The 26149-nt window shown below is 43.9% G+C and overlaps 1 protein-coding gene across 2 annotated transcripts in view; it reads left to right on the top strand.

The window, feature by feature from the left end:
* Positions 1 to 26149, top strand: part of KCNIP3 (potassium voltage-gated channel interacting protein 3) — a 693141-nt gene that overhangs the window by 526865 nt on the left and 140127 nt on the right. For both annotated transcript variants that reach the window (XM_069619110.1, XM_069619111.1), the window contains 2 exons: positions 11398 to 11522; positions 14637 to 14706. In XM_069619110.1, coding sequence (XP_069475211.1) covers positions 11398 to 11522; positions 14637 to 14706 — 195 coding nt within the window. The remainder of the gene's footprint in view (positions 1 to 11397; positions 11523 to 14636; positions 14707 to 26149) is intronic.

Genomic DNA, 26149 nt, shown 5'->3' with positions numbered 1-26149 from the left:
CTTATAGACCAATTTCACTCATCAACAGCGAGACCAAAATCTTGGCTAAGGTACTTGCCAACCGACTACAACGCGTTATAACAACACTGATACACCCGGGCCAATGCAGCTTTATGCCGCAGAGGTCCACCCGCATGAACATCCACAGGCTCCACTCAGCACTAGAAAGAGCACCCAATATACGAGCCCCCCTAGCATTACTTGCTATTGACTTTGAAAAAGCATTTGACTCTGTGCAATGGGAAACAATATGGGAAATAATGTGCCGTATGGGTTTTGGTCCGCAGTACATAAATTGGGTGCAACTCCTGTAGGAATCCCTCGAGGCGGAAATGAGAGTGAATGGATGGCCCTCGAGACCTTTTAAATTAGGGAAAGGGACCAGACAAGGATGCCCCCTGTCTGCAGTGATCTTTGCCTTGGCCATAGAGCCGCTGGCGATACTGCTACGAACAATAATGTCTTGGAGCGGTTTTTCGCTGGGCGGAAGACTGGGAAGATAAAGTCTCCCTATATGCGGATGATCTGCTAATCTATTTGAAAGACCCACACAACTCCTGCCCCACAGTAACAAACCTACTTAGTAGCTACGGCACATTTAGTGGACTACGAGTGAACTGGGCAAAATCAATGCTATTTCCAATAGACAAGACAAACTTTACGAGGCCACAGAACTGCCCGTACCGAATCGTGCTGGATCAATTTCAGTACCTCAGCATACAAATCACAAACAATCTCATCGACTACGTGGTTAAAAACCTCCACCCAATCATGGTAATGTTTACAGAAGATGTACGACACTGGGTTCTGCTCCCATTGACCCTACTAGGTAGGGCAGCCTTTTTTAAAATGATGGCCCTCCCCCGCTTCTATATGTATTGCAAAACTCACCGCTACACATTCCACCAAAAGAATTTCAAGAAATTGATTGCATGGACTCCCACGCCTACAGTCATACTACTGGGCCGCCCAAATGGCAAAGGTAAATTACTTGCTGCACAGAGACAAATCACTGCCACATATTAGGGCTGCGAACACAGGTGAACGAAGTGGGTCCCGCCTTGAACATCTTTATAGAGCGACACATCAGGCATCCCCCCGAACCATGTCGACACATGTCTCACTGGTATGGAGAGCAGCACATAAACACATGGATTGGGACACAAAAATCACCCCACTACAACCACTATGGCAAAACAGAAATCTTCCTGAAGTAAACAAACTCCCAAGCTGGCACACTTGGAGGGACCTTGGAATCCAAACAGTTGGAGACATCATTACGACGGCACACTGGTACCTTTTGAATCCTTAGTGTCCACTTTTCACCTTCCAATCACTGAGCATTACCACTACACACAATTACACCACACACTACAACCCCACCTCCCAGAACTAGCGAATATGCCTGAAAGCACCCCTCTCGAAAGGAACATAGTCCAGGCAAGTATTGATACTAAGACTACATCGATAATGTATAACCTCATAACCTCCTTTGCCACCACCGAACTCCTGAGTCTGAAATCGAAATGGGAGAGGGACGCCGGGGTCATACAAACGGAAGTCTGGGTGATGGCCCTGATGCTTCCCCGTGAAATAGCAATCTGTGCCAGACTCCGACTCATACAGTTTAAAATACTCCATAGAATATATTACCCGAAGTTGGCACTATATAGATAGGGCAAGGGTGATAGCCTACTTTGTCTTTGCTGCACAAGGGAGGAAGACACTTTCTTCCATATACTATGGGAATGCACAAACATCCAACAGTACTGGCAGCAGTGTTGTGACAAACTCTCACGTGTGCTGGGGAAGGAAATACATAGAGATCCGAAACTGCTTCTTCTTGGGATAAAGGACGATGGGGCGCTGTCCAGTCATGAGAAACTATTTGTCTCAACAACCACAGCTCTAATCAAACAAAATATCACAAAGCTATGAGACTCTGCAATAAGCCCACTATCTGAACAATGGGTCACCGTTGTAAACATATGCCTGATAATGGAATGTAGAGTATACACAGCTAGAGGATGTCTGAGGAAAGCAGAGAAAATATGGCAAAAATGGGAGGATGCGCAATGAACAATGCAACCTTTCGTGTGTCGGACGCTGGGTGAGGGCGAAACAGGGACACTCTGATATACAATCTGTGTAAGCGGCAAAAGACTTTTCAAGACCCACTTTGTTGTATGCGTGAGAATTTATGAAGGGTCTCTAGTGACCGGGTTTGACAGTAAGGTCCAGTTATGTTTAATGTTTTCAATGTGTAACGCTGTAACATGTTAAAAATCAATAAAGTGTGTTATAAAAAAAAGGAGGGACCCTATACTGTGCCAAACCCCTTCTAGGCAGGGCTGGTACTCTAGCCTGCCCAGAAAGGGGAGGCCTAGAACAGCATGTCTCTGAATGTGCCTGACAGCTTTTGCCACGATGACAGGGGCTGTAATGAGCATGAGATGATCAACATGGTACTGCAGTGAAGTTTATGTACTATTTAGTGTGTGGGTAGGTGGGTTTGTGGGTGCTATGTGCAAGGAAATGTGTTTTACAGGGCAACACTGGCATATTTGGGAATTTGAGCATGGAAATGTGTTATACATGGCAATGCTGGCATATTGAGGGTTCGGGCATAATGATATTGTGCCGACGGTGGCATTGCTGATATTTTGCAGGTACCTGCATTATGAAAGTATGTTTTGCATGGCAACGCTGGCCTATTTTGTGGGCACAGAATCATGGAAATGTGTTAATAAATTCTGCTGTGTACGGTTGGTGGCCTGGTATATATTGGTATTTTTTATGCGATTCCTTTCAGAACCAGTTGTACATTCTCTGGCCTTTTACCCATTTGTTCTGAAATGTGTGCTGTAAACCGCGACATTCCAAACCACTATTTTGAAAATGTTCTTGAAAGGAGAACCTCAAAGACCCCCCTAGTTGGTTCAAGCTTACTCACTACACTCGCGCACCCTGGCCATTTCAAGGAAAAGATTTACACTCATCCATTTCCAAAATTCACCTGCCAACACTAACCGCTCCCGCCCGGCCAGTCCAGTTTCTCATATCGATCCTTACACAAAATGTTGGGTTTCACCCTTTGAGACCCTTTCCCCCAAACTATGTATCCCTCCCTAGATGACACCTTAATTCCTACTTCTTACCTATCCTCCATCGTCCACAGCTTTCCTTGCCCCCCTCTAAGCACCCATCACCTTCACCCATCTAAAATTCTGCACTAAACACATCATCCCCCTAGACCTCCTCACTGTTCCCAATCCTCCTAGCCCTCTTTCTCCAGCCATCTTCATTCCTCTCCAAATTGCCCACAGACTGGCCAGCTCTCCTTGATTCTATCAAACCCAGTCCCTGCTCAGCCTGCTTCAGCCCTCTTCAGTCTTCTCACTCGCCTTACACCTCTTTACCCCATAGTGCTCCCCAGTCTGTGTCGACGAGCCTTAATTACAATGTGCAACACAAGCTACCTGTTTAGTAGATACGCATAGCACAGTCTTGGGGGCATCCATACCCTACTGTGCCCTTGCCCCACACTTAAAGAGGCAGGGACACAGATTAGTGGATGGGTATTTTAAGTCCTTCCACCTAAGGCTGTGCTACATTTTATTTTGAAGATTGGGAGCCAGACCCCTTTCACGCCTGTAAGCATGGGTGTAATTTTAAGGGGGGACAAGGGTGTTTGTGCCCCCAACCTTTGTGGCACAGAATGTAATCCCACTCATTTGGCAAGGCCCCCTTTCATTTTGGATGTAATGCCCCCCCCAACCTTTTCAGCAAAGTTACTCCACTACCTATAAGTCAGGAACTGCGTCTCATAGTAAGTCGCCCTTACTCTCCTCTCAGACATTTCAGTAGCTCTCAACTCCCCCCTCAAAAAACTCCCACACCGCCGCCACTGCCCTCCATACGCCCCTCCCAGACCTCCATGGCTATCCCTATTCATCCCTGGTCCTTCAAAGACTTCCTCCGCTCTCTTCACACAACCCAGTCCTCCATGAGCTCCCCTGTCACTCCACAGCAATCCTCTTTTGAGGTAGATAGAAAGGGTGTGGCATGAGTGGCAAGGCCCACCACCTTGCCCCAGGGACCAAAATGCCATACTAGTGCCAACTGCGATGTGCTCACAGTGGGTTTTGACAGTTTTTAAGGGAGCCTATTTACTTGTCAGATTTACAGATATGCCCACGTTGTTGAGGAACTGCAAGTGCCATGCATCGGCATAAACTATGATGATCTGTCAAAAAATGACCACAAGCATATGCCATTATCACATAAACTCAAGGGTGTGTCTTCATCTTGAAAGCAGTACAACTCATTGGGTAGGATCTCAATTTACCCTATGCGGATGTAGAAAAATGAACCAGTCTAGTCTTTTTGTTGGCTCACATCATAATGCATTATGGTACTTGTATTTATAAAAAGCACACGAATGAAAATTAACATTCTAAAGAGGCCAATTCATGAATGAAATAGCCTATGAATTAAATAGTTGGGTGAAAAAGGCGTGCAGTGGTTTGTCGGCATTGCTAGCGTCAGGCCTTTGTTCACGCTGTCGCTATTTTGCATGCAGATTACTGTTGTGCAGCAGAAGACACGTGTATACGCATGGAGGGGTGCCTCTGTGGGCAGATGTGATGCGGGCCAATTGAACTCAAAAGTGGTTATAAGGTCCACGCTGCAAATAGAATAATTCCTCATTGAGTTAATAATGATTTTCATCTGATAGGTGTATATCACGTCTAGTACCCCAAGACCCAACAGAACACAGTCAAAGCATTTACCTGTACGGAATGGGCACAGCGCAAAACTAGCTCTCATGCAAAGAAGGGCTCCTCATAAATGGGTATATCACAGATCACAGTAAGTGGGGGTGCGGGAGGGGGCGACCAATTAGGAGGATTCATGCCAAAGGCCAGGTTAACATAGATGCAGGTCGCCACAGAAATGTGAAACATGGAAGCATATGTTAAACATTCTGTCAGGCCCCTTATTGCCTTTCATCCTTATTTATTCAGACGGTAAAATAAATACCAACGGTATCATTCGCATTTTGTATGTGTGTGTATTTATTTCCACCGCAGTCCTATAGCCCTGCACTCACATTAACGCTCCTCACTCGATCTGGCATTTCGGTCCTCGTTGGCTTGTCTCAGCCAGCCTCCCCAGCTCCCCAGCACAGACCTTCCCCCCTCTCTCAAGCCCAAAGGTCGGTAATATGCCTCCTCTCGCATCAGCCCTTCCTTACTTCTCCCTCCCCAGTCCTCTTTTCCTTGATATGAATCGATCTGAGGTGTGAGGCCCCTCCCTCCTTGTTCTTGATGAGCGAAATGTCGTTTGTTTCACAAAGTCAAAGAAAACACACAAACCACCACATCCTGCATCAAGCCCAGTGGAGTGCCCAGGGACCAGTGAAGGGATGGGAATACATGTACAGTAAGGAGGGAGGGTTTGTCGGGCACACAGCTGCTGCTTTGACCTCACGCAATCCCATATGCAACTACACTCTCCCTCATTTTCTCATTCTACCACAAGCACTGCCTAATCATCTTCACATGCGGGCCAGGTTATCTGTTAGCCTCATTAGGCACCAGCCTTGGGCCTGCCATGGTTCGGGGGCTCCCAAGGCCACAGCGACAGCGAGGTTCAGGTTCCTTTGCATTCATTTTGTTTATTTTTTATTTTTTTATTTTTTTTATTTATTGATTTAGCCGACAGTCAACTTTTCAATAAAATTTGTTTTGATGATAATACACAGAAACAAAAACAATTATGTTTGCTCTCATGAATAGTACACATACATCTTAGTTAATTAGTTAAACATAGAAAATAATGATTTGTCACTTAAAAAACAATTAGAGACACAGAAAAACTTTAAAGAGTAAAAATTACACTTTTAAAATTTCTTGATAGCAGTATTTATAAATGCTACTGATAAAATCTAATTCTCAAATTCAATTTGAGTAATGAATTTTGCTATTGCTACTTGAACTTTTGTCAAGGTTGTATGATAGAGTTTATTCCATAAATCCTGAACATTCTCTAATGTTCAAAATAGGGTCTAAAATACAGAATTCGTTTGCTTAGAAGGGCTGCACATTCAGTCAGTAAATGCTGCATGGTCTCTTTGCAATCTTGGATGCAGCAAAATCGACAGTAGTTCTCTGACTCCTTTGTTAGCTTATGATGTGCTTGAATTTGTCTTGTGTTACACAAATTTAGTCGAAACCGTAGAAAGGTTTGTCTAAATCTAGAATGAAATTTCAGCAAATACTACACAGTAGCACAGAGCTTTTTCTCTTTGAATGGATTATCCTTGAAAGCGATATACTGTTTGCACTGATCTATTGTGCGTGTCCAATCGGATCGCCACAAGGTAGTTTTTGCTTTGGAGGGATTGGAGGTCAATAGCTCTACCTTGATCTCTGCTGCATCCATCACATTGTTCACATAAGTCCTCCATTTATGTGGAAAACTATGCTCAGAGGTCAGCATGTATACAGATATTTTATCAATGAGACGTGCAGAATCAGAGACCATGCAGAGGTTTCTATACAGACTAAGAATTCTCCAAGAATATATTGCGAACAAGGACGGTAGGCCTAGTTCAAACCTCAATACAGGCATTGCTAAGCTTTTTTCAGAAGATCCATAACTCTCTTCCAATATTTTCCCTCCATTTTTGTCCAAAACTGTTCGCTCATGGGAGATTTAGTGTCAGCCCCATACAGGACGATTGCTGTAACTTTTTGAAAATAAAAAATAATGAAAGCGGAATAAGTACATTTTCCAAATGTACTCTGGATGATCAGTGCTTGAGATGTAGAAGTTTGCATTTTTATTTCAAGATCTTGTAGATATGGTTGATCGGCAAAGTTGTTATTGACATTGATGCCTAAATATTTATATTGTTCAATAACTTCCAGATTGATTCCATTCAATCGCCATTTAAAGTTGGGAGACTTTGTTCGCTTTTTTGAGTGACAGCATAATATTTTGGTCTTTTCAACATTAATTTCCAGCAGGTTCGTGATGGCATATTTTTCAAGTGCGCTCTAAAGTTTTTGAAGACCTATAGACGTTTTTGACACAAGAAGCAGATCATCTGCATAAAAGAGCCAAGCTATTGGTGCCTCACCAAGTCGCGGAGGATCTGATAATACAGATGAAAATAAATCCCCCTTACCAGCAATGAAAATGAGGGACAAAATGGTACACAAAATGGTATAGTGACTAGACAATGGACACACTTTACCTGAACTCCCACATCGCCCTAGCCAATGGTTCACACGCATAATGCCTCCATGAAATTCCTCTTTAGCTCACCTTATAGTAGCACAGGCTGAGAACAAAGGCTTCACTCGCCAGAGGTGCAGCAGTCATTAAGCAGATCTGGAATACAGGTAAAGATTTTAAAACGCAGGTCCCGATACAAGCTTATACATGACAAACATTTTATGCACACTCTGTGCTGGCAAAAAAAATGGTAGAGACATCACGGCTCATTACGAGTATGGCGGTGTGGGAAAAAAGTGGTGGTAACAAAATTACTGACACTTTTCCCACCATACTACGAGTTTGGCCCTGAAGTGGGTGATTTACCTTGAGCATCATGCTGGAGGTAAATCCTCCCACTTTCTGCTGAAAAATCGGCAAAAATCGGTGGAATTACTGCATCGTTAATTCTGCCAGAATCCCCAATGGAGCCCTATGGACTGTAAATCAATGGACACTAACACCGCTACCACCACTTGTAATCCTGTGGTAAATCCGCAAGACCAAGTGATGGTAACAGTTATTCTGTTGGGTAGTATTCTGGCAAATTTACTACCGGAATACCACCAAACTTGTTATGAGGCCCTAGTGAAGATAGTTAATTAGTGTTCTACATCAAAGTTAACTGAACCCACCAAAGTAGAGCGAACACCTCTGGAAACTTTACCTTGGTAATGGGCAGGAAGTAATTTGGGGGTTGCCAAGGGACACAGCTGCGACCCCTGCAGTCTCCCTTGCTAGCCCTGTGGTCTCTCTTGCTGCCCCTTAAAACATGTTTTTTTGTTTTGTTACACTTGTCTGTGGCTTACACCATGTGGCTCTTTGTTTCTGAAGTGTCTGGCTTTCTTGTTCAGGCCTCTTAAAAAAACAGGGGGTTCCACAAGTGTAAAACGTTGAGCAGTGACCCTAAATAAGAAATATTAGGAATAACAAATAATGCTTCTTTCTTGAATTCGATTCAATAATTGCTAGACTCATTAAAGGTTTTATTTCCGGCACATTTCAGGGGTTGACTCACTGATTTAGGCTGTTCTTAAACATCTCAAATTCACAATGCAGAAAAAACATCCAAAAAGCATTTAGAGTAGAAGAAGCATCCATTTTGGACCATGTATTTTGCTTTTAACACAATGAGTTATAGCATTTTTTTTTCTGCCCTTCTCTCGGTTTACGATCATCACAAGACATTCCATCTCGGTGTCCACTGTCACTTGACAAAATTCTTGTGCCTAAAAGCTTGTGTAGAGTGTAGAAATGTTTGATCATAGCACATAAAGTGGCCCTTGACTTCATTGTGCCACAATTAATGCTTTGTTGTAATGTGTCTATCTTTCCTATCTCCCTGGCATGCTGTTCAGGATGTTTGTTTGCATGTGTGAGGTAACGAGTGCCCAGAGTACAGAATGCTGTGTTAGTGCGCTGTTTTCCCGTAGATCCACGCAGGCTTACCATGTGCTCAACTTTGCACCAGACCTGCAGATGAACTGTCCTAAGGTTAAATCTCAGTTACCAGTTTAATGATATCCACTACAGAGTGTAATTTGCTTTCTGACTTGGAGAACTATCAGACATGTCATTGCTCATTTTACTGCAGCCGGTAAGATAGCTATAGCCAATAACATCGCTCAGTGTGTTGAGCGTTCGCTGCTGCGATGTTTGTGTGATCTGCGGATTGCAGGTTTGAATCACGGCAAGGCCAACTCAGCTTTTCATCCTTCTGAGGTCGATAAATGAGTACCAACAGAGGTTGGGTGATATTGTATGTATATTTGTTCTATATAAAGCGCTTAAGCGCAAGTGCTATATAATACATCATTATCATTTGGCCTTGGACGCCTGCTTGCATTCATGGTAATTTGGTAATATGTGCTTCTACCCACTGATATTAGCAATACATCTGGTAATCCATTCTTGTATGAAATGTATATCACATTACAGTGATAACGTAATAATATGTTTCATAGTCTACTCAGGAACAATGCTATATGATGCCACTTCCTGTTTTGTCAAGGGTTGATAGGTCGTGTTCCTTCGCTTCCTGTGAAGTCACTTTTGGGTGGGGTCAAATGACATTCCTTCCTGTGCTGTCATCAGAGGTCAAGGGTAGCGTGATGTCACTTCTGCTACCCCTGGCATTTTGGTGAAATGAAGTCCCTGGTGATGGGACAATGATTCCCAGCAGGCTGGACCCTAAAAGGGTGGTATATTGTGTTGGGGACCGAGTGGGGAAGGGCCCCCACAAACGTAATCACAATATGCACCTACAGTCTCCTTTTAAGAAGTTTTGTGATCTTTGGTGGTGTTTGGAAATTACTTCGAATTCGTGATCACAGTCAGTGTTTCCAGTGCAGAGGGGCCCGTGAGCCACAGTTCTGTCAGTGGCTGATCGTGGCCAGTATTGCAAGTGCAGTGTTTGCAAACCTCAGTACTCTCTTTCGATCAATCGCGGCCAAGCACAAATTGATTGAAAGAGTAAATTGTACCAATGCCGTTTTGTGCCTTGTTATTACCCAAGAAACAACCCCTTTCAGATCCCTTTAGGTGAATATGGCAGGCTAGTAACAGCTATCAACAAACTTCGACCAGCCCTGAGAGACCAGTGTTTGCATATGTCCATAGTCAGTGATCGAAGTGAGTGGGAACCGTCGGGAGTGGTTTAGTTTTTCTGTTTAAAATTCCTCTACTTTTTATGACCATATTCATCATTCTATATAGAGAGTGTGTCCATTCATGTCCTTGTGCAAGTGTAAAGTTGTAATAGGAACTTTTTTTTAAATTATTACTTGTATACATCAATTAAAGATTTTACAAGGCTTCTGTTAGTTCATTGAGTCTTCTTTATGTTTAAGTTTTCCTCAAAAATGTTCGTCATTGAAATTTTTTATCTTTCTGGTTAAAATTGAAATCTAGAAGTCAGCTGAATAGTGAACAGTGTATCTATGATATGTCAACACTACAAGTTGCCACATAATAGTTTATCATGGATCATTTCTTTGAAGCTTGTCGATAGCGGCCATGGCGTTTTGCAAAATTTTCGCTGTTGCGATGGTCCATGATGTTTTTTCTCCGCTCATCAAGCGAGCCCACCAGGTTTCCTCTTCACATAAGATATATGGGGATGTTATTTGTTTTAAGTACACGTTTCTAAGGGATTGAGTAGCTGGACATGTCATCTTTAGATGTCTTATGGTCTCTGTGTCTCATCGCTACATAGTCTGCAGTTGCTGAGATTCGATAGTCCTCTGACATGTAGAATTTCATTTGTGGGTAGCAGGTTGACACGTGCTCTTAAGAAGATTTGTCTTAGTGGTTTGCTTGGAAACTTTTTAATGAATTCCTGAGTTTCCTTCAGTTTTTTTATCTGCACCGGACGGTGTGTTAGGAGTTTGTTTTTCCCAGCTAGTTCCTCTGTAGTGATCCAGTCGAGCTCTTCCATTTTTTGTGTGATTTTCTGTGGATTCTGAATAAGGTCTTCCTCAGTGCATAGTATTGATTTCAGTTGAGACTTTTTTGTGACCACCCATTTGGTCACTAATTTGCAGCGACCAAATTTTGCTTCATTACTTATCAGATGGTAGAGAGGAGGGCTGTCCGGGAGAATAGTTTTTCTAAAAAGCGACATTCCGCTTGATTCTACTGTGGCTTTCGGGGACAGCAAACCCAGCTCCCTTCTTATTGCTGGAGTCGAGGTTGATTTGGGAAAGTTTAAGTTGAAAACTTGAACCGTTTCGATTTGTACTCCCTCGAGGTTCCAACTGAGGTTTTCAGACCTTTTCGTAGATTTTTCAAAGATCATTATCTTGGTTTTCTCGCTGTTGATTTCGAGATTGTTCTCGCGGATGTAGTCAGGCAGGTTTTTAAGTTGCCTTCATAGGCCGATTGGGGTCTGGTAATAGGAGCTTTAGTTACTAGTTACTTAGACTATTGCAATGCCCCGGCGGCAACACCTTGTCACATGTTGCACTATGCTTCCGCCTACCCTCCCCTGGCCGAGACCACAGTTCCCCTACTTTTTTTGGTACACTACTATCAGTGCCCATAGTCCTTCCTCCTTGATGCTGACTGGGTACTGTATTGTTTGAAGGAAACAGCACTCCCTTTTCTGTTTTTCAGACAGCAGTGAGAGTGACCTTGAGCTGTCTACAGTTCGTCATCAACCGGAGGGGTTGGACCAGCTGCAAGCTCAAACGAAATTTACCAAGAAGGAACTGCAGTCACTTTACAGAGGCTTCAAAAACGTGAGTATCCCAGATGCAATGAGGGTTATGTGGAACCCAAACCAATACCTCCTCTGTCTCCAGCCTAAGAACTGTGCTCCATCGCCAACCCCTTCACCCTAAATCTCTTACCATCAGCCCCTCTATCTTTCTCCATCTTCAGCCGCCTCTTCCTCCCATCTATATCACTCAACTTTGTGTCCTCAATCTCCCACACCCTGTCCGCTACCTTAGGCCCCCTGAACCTTTGTCCTCAATCTCAAACCCAGCCACCTGGCATCTTTGACCAGCGCTCACCATCGTCAAGCATCACCCCGTCCTCTACCACAAATCCCTTTTCTCCATCTCCAAAACCTCCTCGCCTGTTTCTTTCCTGACCTGCTTTACCCCTCTGCTGAGCTGGCACTTCATTGTGGATCTCCCTTCATTCAACAGAGCTGAGCCCCCACGATAAGCTCTCTTCCACCAATGATGACCTTTCTTCCAGCACCGCTGTCCTTTCCGCCTCCACTCTTGGCCTCTGTTTCTCTGCTGCTAGCTTGGCTTCCTTCCTTCCTCCAATGCTGGTCTCCAGGCCTCCATGTCTGACCTTTAGTTCTTTGATAACCTCCTTTCTTTAAGGCTGAACCCTTAATGCTGTGATAAGCCTCCTGCTCATGCAATAAGCCTCCTACGCATGCAATAAGCCTCCTACTCATTGAATAAGCCTCCTGCTCAGAGGCGTAGACAGGGTAGGGCCTGAGCGGGGAAGGCCCACCCAAAATCTGTACATGCCCAGTGCTGTGTGGGCATTTACAGATGCTAATGTCACTGCGCTGGGCCCAACTACATTAGCTTCAGGCCCCACTTGATAGACAATCCTGGCTACTCATCTGAGCTAGGTCCTCTTTTGCGGATTGCCTCACTTCGACTGCTGGCATTTCTTCTGTGACACAAGAGTCTTGTGTCAAATGCCCCTACAGGCCAACGACCCCACTCTCCAACCTCAAAGAGCCCACCCTTCTAGGGAGTCCCTTAGAATAGCGGTTGCATGTATTACTCAATACGCCAGTAAGCAGACCAGCAAATAGTCCATTTACATCGGAAGGTAGTTGGAAGAGAACATGAAACAATACACAATATAATTTGTGTCTTATCATCAGGATACCAACGATGTAACCTAAGACAATAGCGGCGGGCAGGCAGGCAGGCTTTGGAGATGGGTTCCCAGTTAGCTGGCTGTGCCACAGAAGACGAGCATTATAGCATGGAGACCTCTTCCGGAAAAAGTAATCAAAAGAGAGAGAGATAATTGCTTCTGCATGGATCCATGCACCCCAACACAGCCCTCCAAGCCCCCTTCAAGGGGTGACAATATCACAAACACATTGCGTCCTATGTCAATGGGGGAATGAGAAAGTGCGTTGCTATGGGTCAGTGGCCTCATGACAGTCACCACCACTCTGCCAGGCTTGCTTAAGCATGCCCAACCACCTGAGTGACCACACAGATAAAGCTCCCTAGAAACTGGGCAGGCCAGGATGCCTCCACAATCCCCTCAATCCCTCCACCTCTTGGTGCTCCAAAATGGTGGTGAGGGTCAAGAACAAACACAGACCCCAGCCTAAAGTCAGGACAGTCCAACTGGACTGGAAAGATGTTAGACTGGCCAGCATATTTCAAACATGGTTACACATTCACAGAAAGGATCCAGCGCTTATGTGGGCACCGTGGCATTTATGTAATGCAGGAGCCCAGCACAGCCAGTGTCTGCAACCTCCAGCACCACTATCCATGCATGCCAGTCCACTCATTCCTGCAATCCTTCTTGCACTAGGATTAATCGTGGACACCCCCGGTCACCCAAGCCCTCCCATACCCTAAAACACCCTACAGGCCTGGCAGGGACCGCATATACAGAGAAACAGGCCTACCATTCACAAAGGGAATATTTATGCACAGAAAAACAATGCACAAAGTTCCCAATGTAGGACTGCTAACCGCTCTTAATCCATTTCCCTACTCCCTTCTTCCACCAATGAGCCTCATTCTTTTACTGCTTTGCTCCTTTGCTACAGCGTTACTAACCTCCTGCGCTATTCAAGACCTTCCTCTTCTGCCACCTCCCTTCCTCCTGTTCTGGTTTTCCTTCCTCTTCCATTGCTGGCTGCCCTTGCTAGGCTGCGGCCATCACATGCTGCCCTCCACTGCTGGCCTCCTTTCAGCCTTTCACACACTGTTGTGGCCTCACACTCCAGCACCCACTGCTGGGCTCCCTCCTGCCATTGTTGACCTGCATTCCTGCGGACATCTGTCCCTGCTAAAGGCCACCTCTCCCTCCATTGCTGCCCCGCTCTTCCTCTATATGCCTTAATCCCTGATCCCTCATCCATCACTAACGATTTCTTTTCCATCTTTAACCTTCCTCTCTGCATAGCCACCCCCTCAGCCTCATGATGAGGTTTCCACTTAGGGGTGAGATTGGTGGTGACCTGCACAGTCTTGAGTGAGGGAAATGTGGGCCTCTCTACAAGGACCAAGAAGATAAGGAAAGAATGAGACCATTGCCTCCAGCGTTAGGACCGGGGAGTCCCGAGTCCCGTAGAAACAATGAAACGACTAGAGAGACAAAGAGGGAGCTGTTGGGTGATTGGATGTTATAGACAAAGCAGTAAGTGAACGCCAGAAGATGATTGGAGGTGTGGGGATAGAGTAGCTTGCACTAGATTAAGACAGGGGTATGTTGGGGGTAAGGATTCTCTACTGAAGTAGGACATGGGCTAGTCTAGGCTTGGGAGGCAAAGATTATTTCCACTGGTATATAATCTGGGTTACTTTGGGGGTTATGGATCAATAATATTGTAGGACAGGGGGTCGTGTGGAGGTTGGGGCAGATTTGATCACTACTGGTCTATGATGGGGTGTCCTGGTGTTAGGGGGCAGAAATGCTGGTCCAAGTGGGTGGTGCTTGAAAGTCAGAGGTCAGAAAGCCCCCCTACTGGTATGGGACAGGGGCTCCTATGGACTTGGAGACAGCATCACCAAATATGGAACAGAGCCTGTTTTAAACATGTGGGTAGCCATCCAGCCCCCGGTGTGAGGTGTAGAGCCCCTGGGGTCACAGTCTGATGCTTGCACTGTGATTTCTTGTTTCAGGAGTGTCCCAGCGGGCTGGTGGATGAAGACACATTTAAGTTAATTTATTCTCAGTTTTTCCCCCAAGGAGGTGAGTGTGCTAAGCATTCTTCATTCATTATTAATTCCCAAGATGGCCAAAGGTTCAGTTACCACACATTTCATCTGGGCCTTAGCCGTATTCGAACCTCATGCATGATAGGTGCTTGTGCTTATATGCTTGCCATGCTTATATTGTGTCCATGTTTGAGTGCCTGTGCGCCGTCTTTCGTCTGGAGCATCATTTCCTGAAGATTCACCTCATCCAGACATTTCCTCATGCCATACAAGACCTAATGAGAGACCTGGAAATGCGTCGCTAGCCCTGGCCCCAGTTGTTCTGAAGGCTACCCACAGGTCTGATAGCCGGTGCATGAGTGATGCCTGCCCAGCCGTCTCAGACGGTCCCACGTGCCCTTCATCAGTTCCTTCTTTCAGCACCAGCAGGCAAATTATCTTCAGTGGTTCTAAATATTTCACTTGTTATAAGTATTTGACCAGGCTGGTATGGGATTACTTACCCTGCCACCACTTAGCGTGCCTGGGTACAGAAGTAGCTGTTCCTCGTCATTCAGTGTTATCGGCGTTGATCCCAAAGTCTACTGCATGGCGTGCTTGAAAAAGGGTTTGACTGTTCCAAATGGAAGGACTTTTGCCTTCCTGCACACTCACAGATGAAACAGGAAGGGAAATTCTGCTTAGAAGTCTTCAAACGGCTTCTCAATTTCCCCTTTCCCAAGAGGGTTTGTCGTTTCTTCTGTTCCATTGGCTTTTTTTAAACAAACCGCGTTCTGTCAGAGCTATCAGAATTCGAATACATATGTCTCTGCCAATGAACACATCTTTTCTCCTGAGGGGAATCTTCCCCAAATGAGCACACGAGAGTTGTGGTATATTTCCACTGCCACTTCTCAGTGGTTGGGATGGAACAGGAGGGTAAAGGTACGGAGAGCGACTGTGATTGGTCATTGTTATCACACCACATCCCATCCCACATATCATGTAGCAGAACATGCCCATGGGAGTGCTCCGTTTCCTTCACAGAGATCACTCACATCTCTTTACCCCTTTAATCTTTCCCTCTCCCTCCTCTGTCTGGTCCTACATCATTTTGACATCCCATGTCTCCCTCTATCTCTTCCCTGTCTCCCTCTTCTGCCTGCTCCTATTTTCTCTTTCCAGAACTCCTTTTATTTTCTTGGAGCAACACGCACTTTCTTCTCCTCCTACTCACATATGGGTGTGATTCCCCCCTGTGGTCACCCAAGAAAGGAAATCCTTTACTAATCCCTCGCTCAACACTACCCACCAATTCTTTCAGAAGCATCCAAAGGGAGAAGGCCATATTATTTCCTCCTTCCTCATACCTATAGTTCTGGGATTTTAATGTTATCCTATAGCTTTAAGATATTGCAAAGGGGCTATTTTAATGAGTGTATGAGGAGCACAATCACGCACTCTTGTCTACCTAAGAACAAATATGAGGATAATGTTTTCCCTGGCGTAAACAATGATTCAGCTTCTGGGAGCAAATGAAGATACATTTATCGATGTTAATGTAATAATGTGTCATAAAACTGGACAGAGATGCAGAATCTACACAATTCTGAAGAATGCCCTTGAATAATGTGGCTGAAACATGTTGATACAGCACACACAACTGGATCACATGCTGATAGACGAAAATGTACGAAACATAACCTTCAGACCGAAGTGTCTGAACAGTGACAAGTCTTAAGAAGATTGCACTACATAATTATTATAATTGGTTATTTATAAGCGCTTAATACCCAGAGGTTTCAAAGCACGGACCCGGGGATCGAACCTGCATTGCTCTGCGTCATCCTGCTTCCAAGGCGAGCACTTTGCCCCAAGCTATCCTCCCTTTAAACAACTATTTATTGTGTTCTTAGTATAGTTGATTCCAAGCATTCTTTTTCCTGAATAACCTACACCAGTTGTGTTCATTTAAGATAGCTGTTTGTGAATTAAGTATTTTCTGTTTAATACCAATACAATCAAAGCAACTGTCCACGAAAATACTAATTGCATGATACAGACGTAAACTATCAATTTTCCATCGTGGCCAAGTAGGACGTTGTACAACCGTGCAATGATTTCTCATTCATATATTGCTGTCTAAATTCGAAGAATCCTCCACACATGGGAGGTTTTGTATGCCAGCTACTGCAGTTGTCCTGTTTTTCTGAAAGGATGTCTTCCTTGTCCTTACGTCCTATGGAGTGTTTGCAGCTAATTGCATTGTGAAAGTATTTAACTGCATTGTGAATCCTAGGCCTTTCTCCCACTATTACAGGACTCTTAGACCTAGGTGTATTTTCACCGGCATTAAACTATATTGTGAAAGTACTGCTGTCTTTGGTTTTGCCTTCTTAGCAAAGCGTCTATCTAGCAAACTGTTCTACTATTGTCTGAGCCCTTGTTGTTTTGTTCAATTGTCTACTATGGTCTTGTCTCTTTGTCTCGTCTGCTTGCGCCCCTCCCTGTGTCCTCCGTAGTGTTCGCCCCGCCCCACACACACCCTCCTTTCCTCTTCTCTCCACTCCCTACCTACTCTATAGTACTCTCTGTCTCGACTATCTTTTCTAGCTGCTTCTATATCGACTATCGTGCTCTCCTCACTAAATCTGGTATGAAGAAGTTTAAAATGGACATCCTGTTCTCCAACCCACGCCTCCCTATCGCTGACACCTATACCAGTGCTTCCTCCAGGCAAACCCTCAACAACATCCTCTTTGTCGTTCCCTTCCCTCACCAGACCTACGGACTCTTCATATGGTCTCTGTGCTCTCTCTTTCTCTTCATCTCCCATTAATGGTGGCACCCATTGGGAGGCCCTCCTTCCACCCCGCTAAGGTCATCATTAACGTTTACCTGAATGGTACCGTCTTGGTCCAAGGCCCTCAGGCCAACCTTCTAGTCTTTGATAGACGCTTCCCTCACCTCATGAATTTCCTTTCTTCTCCTGCTTTCCTCTCTCTTCCCGTCACAGTTGCCTTGCTTCCCCCTGCTGTCTCCTCCTTGGCTACCTTGCCCTCTCCTGCTTCCTCTTCTGCCCCCCACTCGGGCTACTTCTACACCTCCGCAGGGCATACCTCTGATTTGTTCCCCTCCCCGGAAGACTTTCAAGGATGGCAACCTCCTCCATATTGAGAAAAAGAGACCTAGGCAATTGTGCCTTCGGTGTGGGCCGCACACCCAAAATTCCCACTAAGGGTTAATCAATTCCTTATAGTTTATTGTTCAATTAATAAATTCAACTTCAATAGTGATTCAAAAGTATAGTCTTTTTTAATTTTTCGATTAGTGCGTTCCTAAACATATATAGTGCTTTATTGGTTAAACTTCACCAAAAAAGCTATTTATCTCTGTTGAGGCAAAACAGAAAACCCATCCGGCTAATGCATTTCAGATTATATCCTTCATCAGAGCCAGGTTAATCCTGCACACATAATTATACGTTATATGTTCAATGTACATTTAACAGATTCCCAATGTTTAAATCATGATTTGACAGTGCAACAACGAGATTATCAATAAAAGAATAATTGTTAATCAGGGCGTCCACAGGGACAAACAAATATTTACCATAAATGTTAGAGAGGGAAGCGAAAAAAATAAATAAAAAAAAAATAAAACAAATAGACATACATCATTATACATATTCCAAATGCAGTTTTCTCCAGGTAAATGGTTCTATTCTATAGTTCATACTGTTCATAATATTTATCATCTACATTTTCTTAACAAGTTTAGCACCGTGGTCCCTCGTGTTGTCTCAAGTTTCGAAAGGTCTGACTAGCGGTGTGAACGTACTGTGCTCGGGAGTTAGATAAATGTTATTCTTAGTGCGGATAACTGTGGCTGTTTGACACTGTGTGCCTCTTATCACTAACCTGTGAGCCAATTTTGCATCAACACGTGCTGTTCGTGTGTGGAATACCTCTATGAAGCGCTACCTGGTGTGGAGAAAGCAAGAATATAAACTACTGTTAACTTTTAATATTGCAGCTGTCAGTCTATTTGCGATCGTACTCCGCATTTCTCTGTAAAGACTGCATCTCTTACCTGGAGTGTAACGAGCAGCGACCTGCTCGGTCTCCTCCAAACAGCATATGATGTTCGCGGTTCGTATCGTTGCCATCGGCAACGTTATATAAACATATGGCCGTTCGTGTACTAACAGGACGGCCATATTGGTTGTGTCAATTATAGGTAATAATGTTTCCAATTAGTGTGCGTGTGGCGCAGACTGTATAGCGTCCTGTTATGTGTATTATTTTCTTGAGATTATCTATGCGTACTGCGCATGTAAAGAAATTCAAAACCTCATAGCGTCAACGCACATGTAAAGAAATTCAAAACCTCATAGCGTCAACGTGTTGTTGATGTGATAGTTAAGCGCAAATACTATAATGGTATTTTAAGGGTCAAGTGTCTGACTCGTGAAACTAGGCTGCATAATTGGTCGTATGTGTGGAAGTATATATGTTGTATATAGATGTACCAAAAAACGATAAATAACAGATGAAAAACTAAATTAAAATAAATATAAACTATAAAAATAAAAATTAAAAATAGAAAATAAAAAATATCCAAAGAAAACACTGTTTATAAAAAAGTTGTATGTAGTCCTTGTACATATCTCAATTTAAATTGTCCTTTTCAGGTCTGAAACAGACTGTCCTATTCAAAAAACTACGCCGAAATGTTATGTGGTACATATATGCTTAAATTGTGAGCATATACCCTTGTGACATGGTCATTATTGGCATTGCATGGATGACAAACGGTTGCGTTATCACAAGAAGCAGTTAAGATCGAATTCCTCATTAAGTCCTCGCGGTGCTAAAGCTTCAAGACGATCTATCCAATAGGCTTCTCTTTGTTGCCTTCTTTTTTTCAAATCTGCATATGTATTATGCACTTCCAGAGTTTCCAAAATTTGGAACTTGACTTGAGAGATATTATGTTGTTTTTCATTAAAATGTCTTGCTATTGCTGAGTTGATATTTTTGTTACGTATACAGATTTATGTTCGTTCATCCGGATTCTCAGTTTGCGTCCTGTTTCACCTACATAGTAAAGTCCGCATGGACAACGTATGCAGTAGATACAATTTTCAGTGTTGTACCATAGCTTTTTATCATGATTTTCTCTCCTGTGTATGGGTGTTGGACAAGTCCCCCTTTGATAATATTGTTGCAATTACTGCAATTCAAACATGGAAATGTTCCTGTTTTTCTAGGTTTGGTCCTTTTGGTTCCAGTATCTCTTGTGTTAACAAGAAGGTCTCTTAGGTTGCTGGATCTTTGATAAGCGAACGTTGGAGTCTCCAAGAAGAGATTTTTAGTTCTTTCGTCACTCTTCAGTATTGTCCAATGTTTGTTTATGCATCTTTTGATCTGCATACTTTGGGACGAATATTTTGACACATATACCAGTGTTGGGGATTCTTTTTTATCCTTTGGTGCTAAGGTACTCGCTCTTGTTATGGCTTGTACTTTCGATTTCGCTGTCTGTAGATCTTCATTCGGGTATCCTCTTTCTTTGAGTTTTTTGCTTAGTTTTTCAAGTTCTTGTTGGCATTCTCTTTCATCACTGATAATTCTTTTTAGTCGCAACATTTGTCCGTATGGTAAGTTCTTCAGGGTGTTCTGTGGATGGAAACTCATGCAATGTAATAGATTGTTTCTATCTGTAGGTTTAGTGAACAAGGAGGTAGTGATCTGTTGGTTGTGTACATTAACTTGGATGTCCAGATAATGTATTCCAGGGTTGCCAATTTCCGAGGTAAACTGAATCCGCGGATCGATGCTGTTAATGTGAATTGTAAAGTCATTAAGTGCTTCTCTTGTGCCTTGCCAGATACCGAAAATATCGTCTATATAGAGTACCCATATTTTCAATTTGTTCTGCCATTCGGGTTTTTGCAAGATATGGGTCATCTCGAATTGGTACATGAATGCATTCGCGTAAGCTGGTGCCATTGTTGCTCCCATGGCTGTTCCGGATGCTTGAATGTAGAATTTGTTCTTATATTCAAAATATGAGTTCATTGCAATAAAGGAGAGTAGTGATAGAATAAATTCTTTTACTGCGCCTATCTCTTCTTCTTGTAGCAGGAGCCACTCTACCGCTTCCTGTCCTAAGTCATGTGGGATGCTTGTGTAGAGATTTTTCACGTCTATGGTGAAGAGGATATCATTCTCCCAAAGTATGCAGATAAAAAGATGCATAAACAAACATTGGACAATACTGAAAAGTGACGAAAGAACTAAAAATCTCTTCATGGAGACTCCAACGTTCGCTTATCAAAGATCCAGCAACCTAAGAGACCTTCTTGTTAACACAAGAGATACTGGAACCAAAAGGACCAAACCTAGAAAAACAGGAACATTTCCATGTTTGAATTGCAGTAATTGCAACAATATTATCAAAGGGGGACTTGTCCAACACCCATACACGGGAGAGAAAATCATGATAAAAAGCTATGGTACTTGCAACACTGAAAATTGTATCTACTGCATACGTTGTCCATGCGGACTTTACTATGTAGGTGAAACAGGACGCAAACTGAGAATCCGGATGAACAAACATAAATCATGTATGCGTAAAAAAAATATCAACTCAGCAATAGCAAGACATTTTAATGAAAAACAACATAATATCTGTCAAGTCAAGTTCCAAATTTTGGAAACTCTGGAAGTGCGTAATACATATGCAGATTCGAAAAAAAGAAGGCAACAAAGAGAAGCCTATTGGATAGATCGTCTTGAAGCTTTGGCACCGCGAGGACTTAATGAGGAATTCGATCTTAACTGCTTCTTGTGATAACGCAACCGTTTGTCATCCATGCAATGCCAATAATGACCATGTCACAAGGGTGTATGCTCACAATTTAAGCATATATGTACCACATAACATTTCGGCGTAGTTTTTGGAATAGGACAGTCTGTTTCAGACCTGAAAAGGACAATTTAAATTGAGATATGTGCAAGGACTACATACAACTTTTTTATAAACAGTGTTTTCTTTGGATATTTTTTATTTTCTATTTTTAATTTTTATTTTTATATTTTATATTTATTTTTATTTAGTTTTTCATCTGTTATTTATCGTTTTTTGGTACATCTATATACAACATATATACTCCCACACATACGACCAATTATGCAGCCTAGTTTCACGAGTCAGACACTTGACCCTTAAAATACCATTATAGTATTTGCGCTTAACTATCACATCAACAACACGTTGACGCTATGAGGTTTTGAATTTCTTTACATGCGCGTTGACGCTATGAGGTTTTGAATTTCTTTACATGCGCAGTACGCATAGATAATTTCAAGAAAATAATACACATAACAGGACGCTATACAGTCTGCGCTACATGCACACCAATTGAAAACATTATTACCTATTATTGCCACAACCAATATGGCCGTCCTGTTAGTACACGAACGGCCATATTGTTTATATAACGTTGCCGATGGCAATGATACGAACCGCGAACATCATACGCTGTTTGGAGGAGACCGAGCAGGTCGCTGCTCGTTACACTCCAGGTAAGAGATGCAGTCTTTACAGAGAAATGCGGAGTACGATCGTGAATAGACTGACAGCTGCAATAGTAAAAGTTAACAGTAGTTTATATTCTTGCTTTCTCCACACCAGTTAGCACTTCATAGAGGTATTCCACGCACGAACAGCACGTGTTGATGCAAAATTGGCTTACAGGTTAGTGATAAGAGGCACACAGTGTCAAACAGCCACAGTTATCCGCACTAAGAATAACATTTATCTAACTCCCGAGCACAGTACGTTCACACCACTAGTCAGACCTTTTGAAACTTGAGACAACACGAGGGACCACAGTGCTAAACTTGTTAAGAAAATGTAGATGATAAATATTATGAACAGTATGAACTATAGAATAGAACCATTTACCTGGAGAAAACTGCATTTGGAATATGTATAATGATGTATGTCTATTTGTTTTATTTATTTTTTTATTTATTTTTTTCTCTTCAATCTCTCACATTTATGGTAAATATTTGTTTGTCCCTGTGGGCGCCGTGTTTAACAATTATTCTTTTATTGATAATCTCGTTGTTGCACTGTCAAATCATGATTTAAACATTGGGAATCTGTTAAATGTACATTGAACATATAACGTATAATTATGTGTGCAGGATTAACCTGGCTCTGATGAAGGATATAATCTGAAATGCATTAGCCGGATGGGTTTTCTGTTTTGCCTCAACAGAGATAAATAGCTTTTTTGGTGAAGTTTAACCAATAAAGCACTATATATGTTTAGGAACGCACTAATCGAAAAATTAAAAAAGACTATACTTTTGAATCACTATTGAAGTTGAATTTATTAATTGAACAATAAACTATAAGGAATTGATTAACCCTTAGTGGGAATTTTGGGTGTGCGGCCCACACCGAAGGCACAATTGCCTCAGTCTCTTTTTCTCCATGTTCACTTTCTGTGCCCTACACGGTGGCACATGATAGTGGGCTGCACCCTACTAATTGATAAACTTCGAGATCTTTAAACCACCAGAAAGAATAATACATCACCAAGAAAAGAAGCTGTGCACTCTCGCCCCTCTTTTTTAACCTCCTCCATATTGCCACTCTAAACTCTAGCTCACCTGTCAAACACTCCTCTGACATCTACCACCTCCTTGAAGAACTTGACCTCAATGTCCTCGGTCTCATTGAGACATAGTTCATGGCCATCTCTGTCACAAGCTTTGACACTCTCCTCCAAGACGGTTACAAGATCCTCTCCATGCCCAGGTCCAATCATTCCAGAGGGGGTGTAGCCCCGATCTTCCCCGAGTGGATTCCTGCCTCTGTCATTCCTACGCAGACATACTCCTCTTTCGAATGCCTTGTCTGCAGGCTCTCTCCCTTTCCTTGCCATTCCCTCTCTGTGGCTACCATCTATCGGCCATCTGGTCAGATCTCCTCCTTCCTCTGTCTGGTCGCAACTCTTCTCTTCCCTCCTGGTCTCGACCACTCAACTCCTCCTTCTTGGGGACTCTAACATCCACTAGATGCTTCCTGTCCTTCCTCTGTACTCTTTTGCAACCTCTGCAACTCCCTCTCACTCTCTATCCTCTCCTCTGGCCCGACCCACTCTACAGGGCACACTCTGGATGTTCTGATCTCTACAGACCTTCCCCTTTCTATCCCTCTCACCACTCCTCTCTCCTGGAGTGATTACTTTCTCCTTTCCTCTCAGCTCACTCTCCTCACTCCTCAGGCCAAGCCAACTCCAGCACTGCCACCTACCTTCTCAGTTATCTGACCCATGAAGCGTGTGTCAGTTGAGGCTTTCGCCTCTACTTTCTCACCCCCTCCACCTTCGGCTTACTCACACCCTGACACAGCACTTTCCATGCTCCACTCAGCAATATCTGATACTCTTAATGTTCTTGCCCCTGTCATGAGGATCCGATTGAAGCCCAAAGATAAGTGCAACTCCTATTACGACTCAGACCTTGTCACCCTTAAACGCAATTGCAGGGTGGCTGAGAGGAAATGGCGTTCTTCCAGTACATACTGTGACAAACTGGCCTGCTGCCTGCTCCAAAGGCAATACCGGCTCTCTGTCCGCACTAAGAAGAGACCCTTCATCCAAGCCTGCATCTCTGCAGCATCCAACAACTCAGCCAATCTCTTTAAAATCTGCAAGGAGCTGGCCAATCCTGCTGCAGTCTATACCTCTCCTGTCCTCTTCAAGGCCCTCTGCACAGCCCTGGCTTCTCATTTCATCTCTAAAACTCAGGACATCCTGTCTTCTCTCTCTTCCTCTCCTCCTCCTCCCTCTACTCCCCGTTTCTCCTCTGGCCCTTCTTTCGTCACCTCTCCTCCCTCCTTCTCTGCCTTTAACCTGTTCTCCCCAGACGAGTTTTCTAGACAAGTCCGATCTATGAAAGTCTCATCAAAACAGATTCTCCCCTGTTTCTCTAAAACCATCAAGGACCACAGTGACACCCTGGCTCCTGCCTTGGCTGACTTCTGCAACCGCTCCTTCGCCACTGGAGTCTTCCCTTCCCCCTGAAGCACTTCCTTGTGCACCCTCTTCTTAAGAAACATTCATCTGACCCCTCCTGCCCTGCTAACTACTGCCCAATTTCCATCACTTTTTTCCAGGACAAACTCCTGGAAAGGCTGGCCATCTCCCAGCTTAATCTGCACACTGAATCGGTTGGTTGTCTCCATGACCATCAGTCTGGCTTCAGAGCTGCCAAAAGCACGGAAACTGCTCTCCTGAACATCCGTGAAGACCTGTTCTCAAACCTTGACTCCAATACCCTGTGTCCTCATCTTACTTGATCTCTCCTCTGCCTTTGACACGGTCAACCATGCCATCCTGCTCAACTGTCTCCGTGATAACCTGGGTATCACAATCAGGCGCTGGCTTGGCTGACTTTTTTCATCTCAGATCGACCCTCCCACGTCCAGCTTAGGTCCTTCCTCTCCTCTATCTCTATCTCTACCTGTGGTGTTCCACAGGGGTCTAACCTCACTCCCTGGCTGTTAAACCAATACCTGGCACTTCTTGCCCACCGCATTGCCGCTCTCTGCCCCAACTTTGAGTGCTATGCAGACAACACCCAGCTAATTTTCAGGCTCCCATCCGCCACCTCTTCTCCTTCTCTCATCTCTGACTGTCTGTCAGCTATCCAGGAGTGGTGTGCTGCCAATGATCTCTGCCTTAATGCCAGTAAGACTGAGATTCTCCTCATCGGCACACATACTCCCTCCTTTCCTGTCACTCTCTGGCCAGCCTCTCTTGGCTCTCTTCCTTCTCCCACCTGTGAGGCTAAAAACCTTGGGGTCATCTTCGACTCCACTCTCCTTCTCTCCTCACATCTCTGACGTCTCTAAGAAGTCACACTACCAGCTGCACCTCCTCAGAGGTATTCTCCCTTTCCTCTCCTTCCCCCAGAAGCTCACTGTCTGCAAAGCTCTGGTTCTCTCTAGGCTGGACTACTGCAACAGCCTCTTTCTAAATCTGCCTGCTTCTACTTTCTGCCCTCTGCAACTCATCCAGAACAGGACTGTGAGACTTGTCCTTGGCCTCACGCCCAGAGATCCTATCCCCCAAGGACTGAAATCTCTGCACTGGTCCCAGTGACTGTGAGGATTAAGTTCAAAACCCTCTGCACTGTCCGCAATGCCTTCTGGGCCCTGGGGCCACAATACCTTCAACTCTCTCTCCCTAAATATCTTCCTTCTCGAGCTCTTTGCTCATCTTCCTCCAACTTCCTCAGGGTCAGTCGCTTCTCCAAGCAACGAGTTGGTGGTAGATCTCTTTCTTCGGCTGGGACCTCCCTCTGGAACAGCCTCTCTGAAACTTAACCATCTCCCGTTCAGGAAGCACCTCAAGACCTCCCTCTTTGCTTCTGTTTTCTCTCCCTGAAACACTTGTGTATAGGCGCGTTATA

The sequence above is a fragment of the Ambystoma mexicanum genome, chromosome 10, assembly GCF_040938575.1.
Source record: "Ambystoma mexicanum isolate Mex_15411 chromosome 10, UKY_AmexF1_1, whole genome shotgun sequence".
Classification (NCBI taxonomy): domain Eukaryota; kingdom Metazoa; phylum Chordata; class Amphibia; order Caudata; family Ambystomatidae; genus Ambystoma; species Ambystoma mexicanum.
Note: the sequence above shows the minus strand (reverse complement) of the source record. Positions and strands in the feature narration are given on the sequence as shown.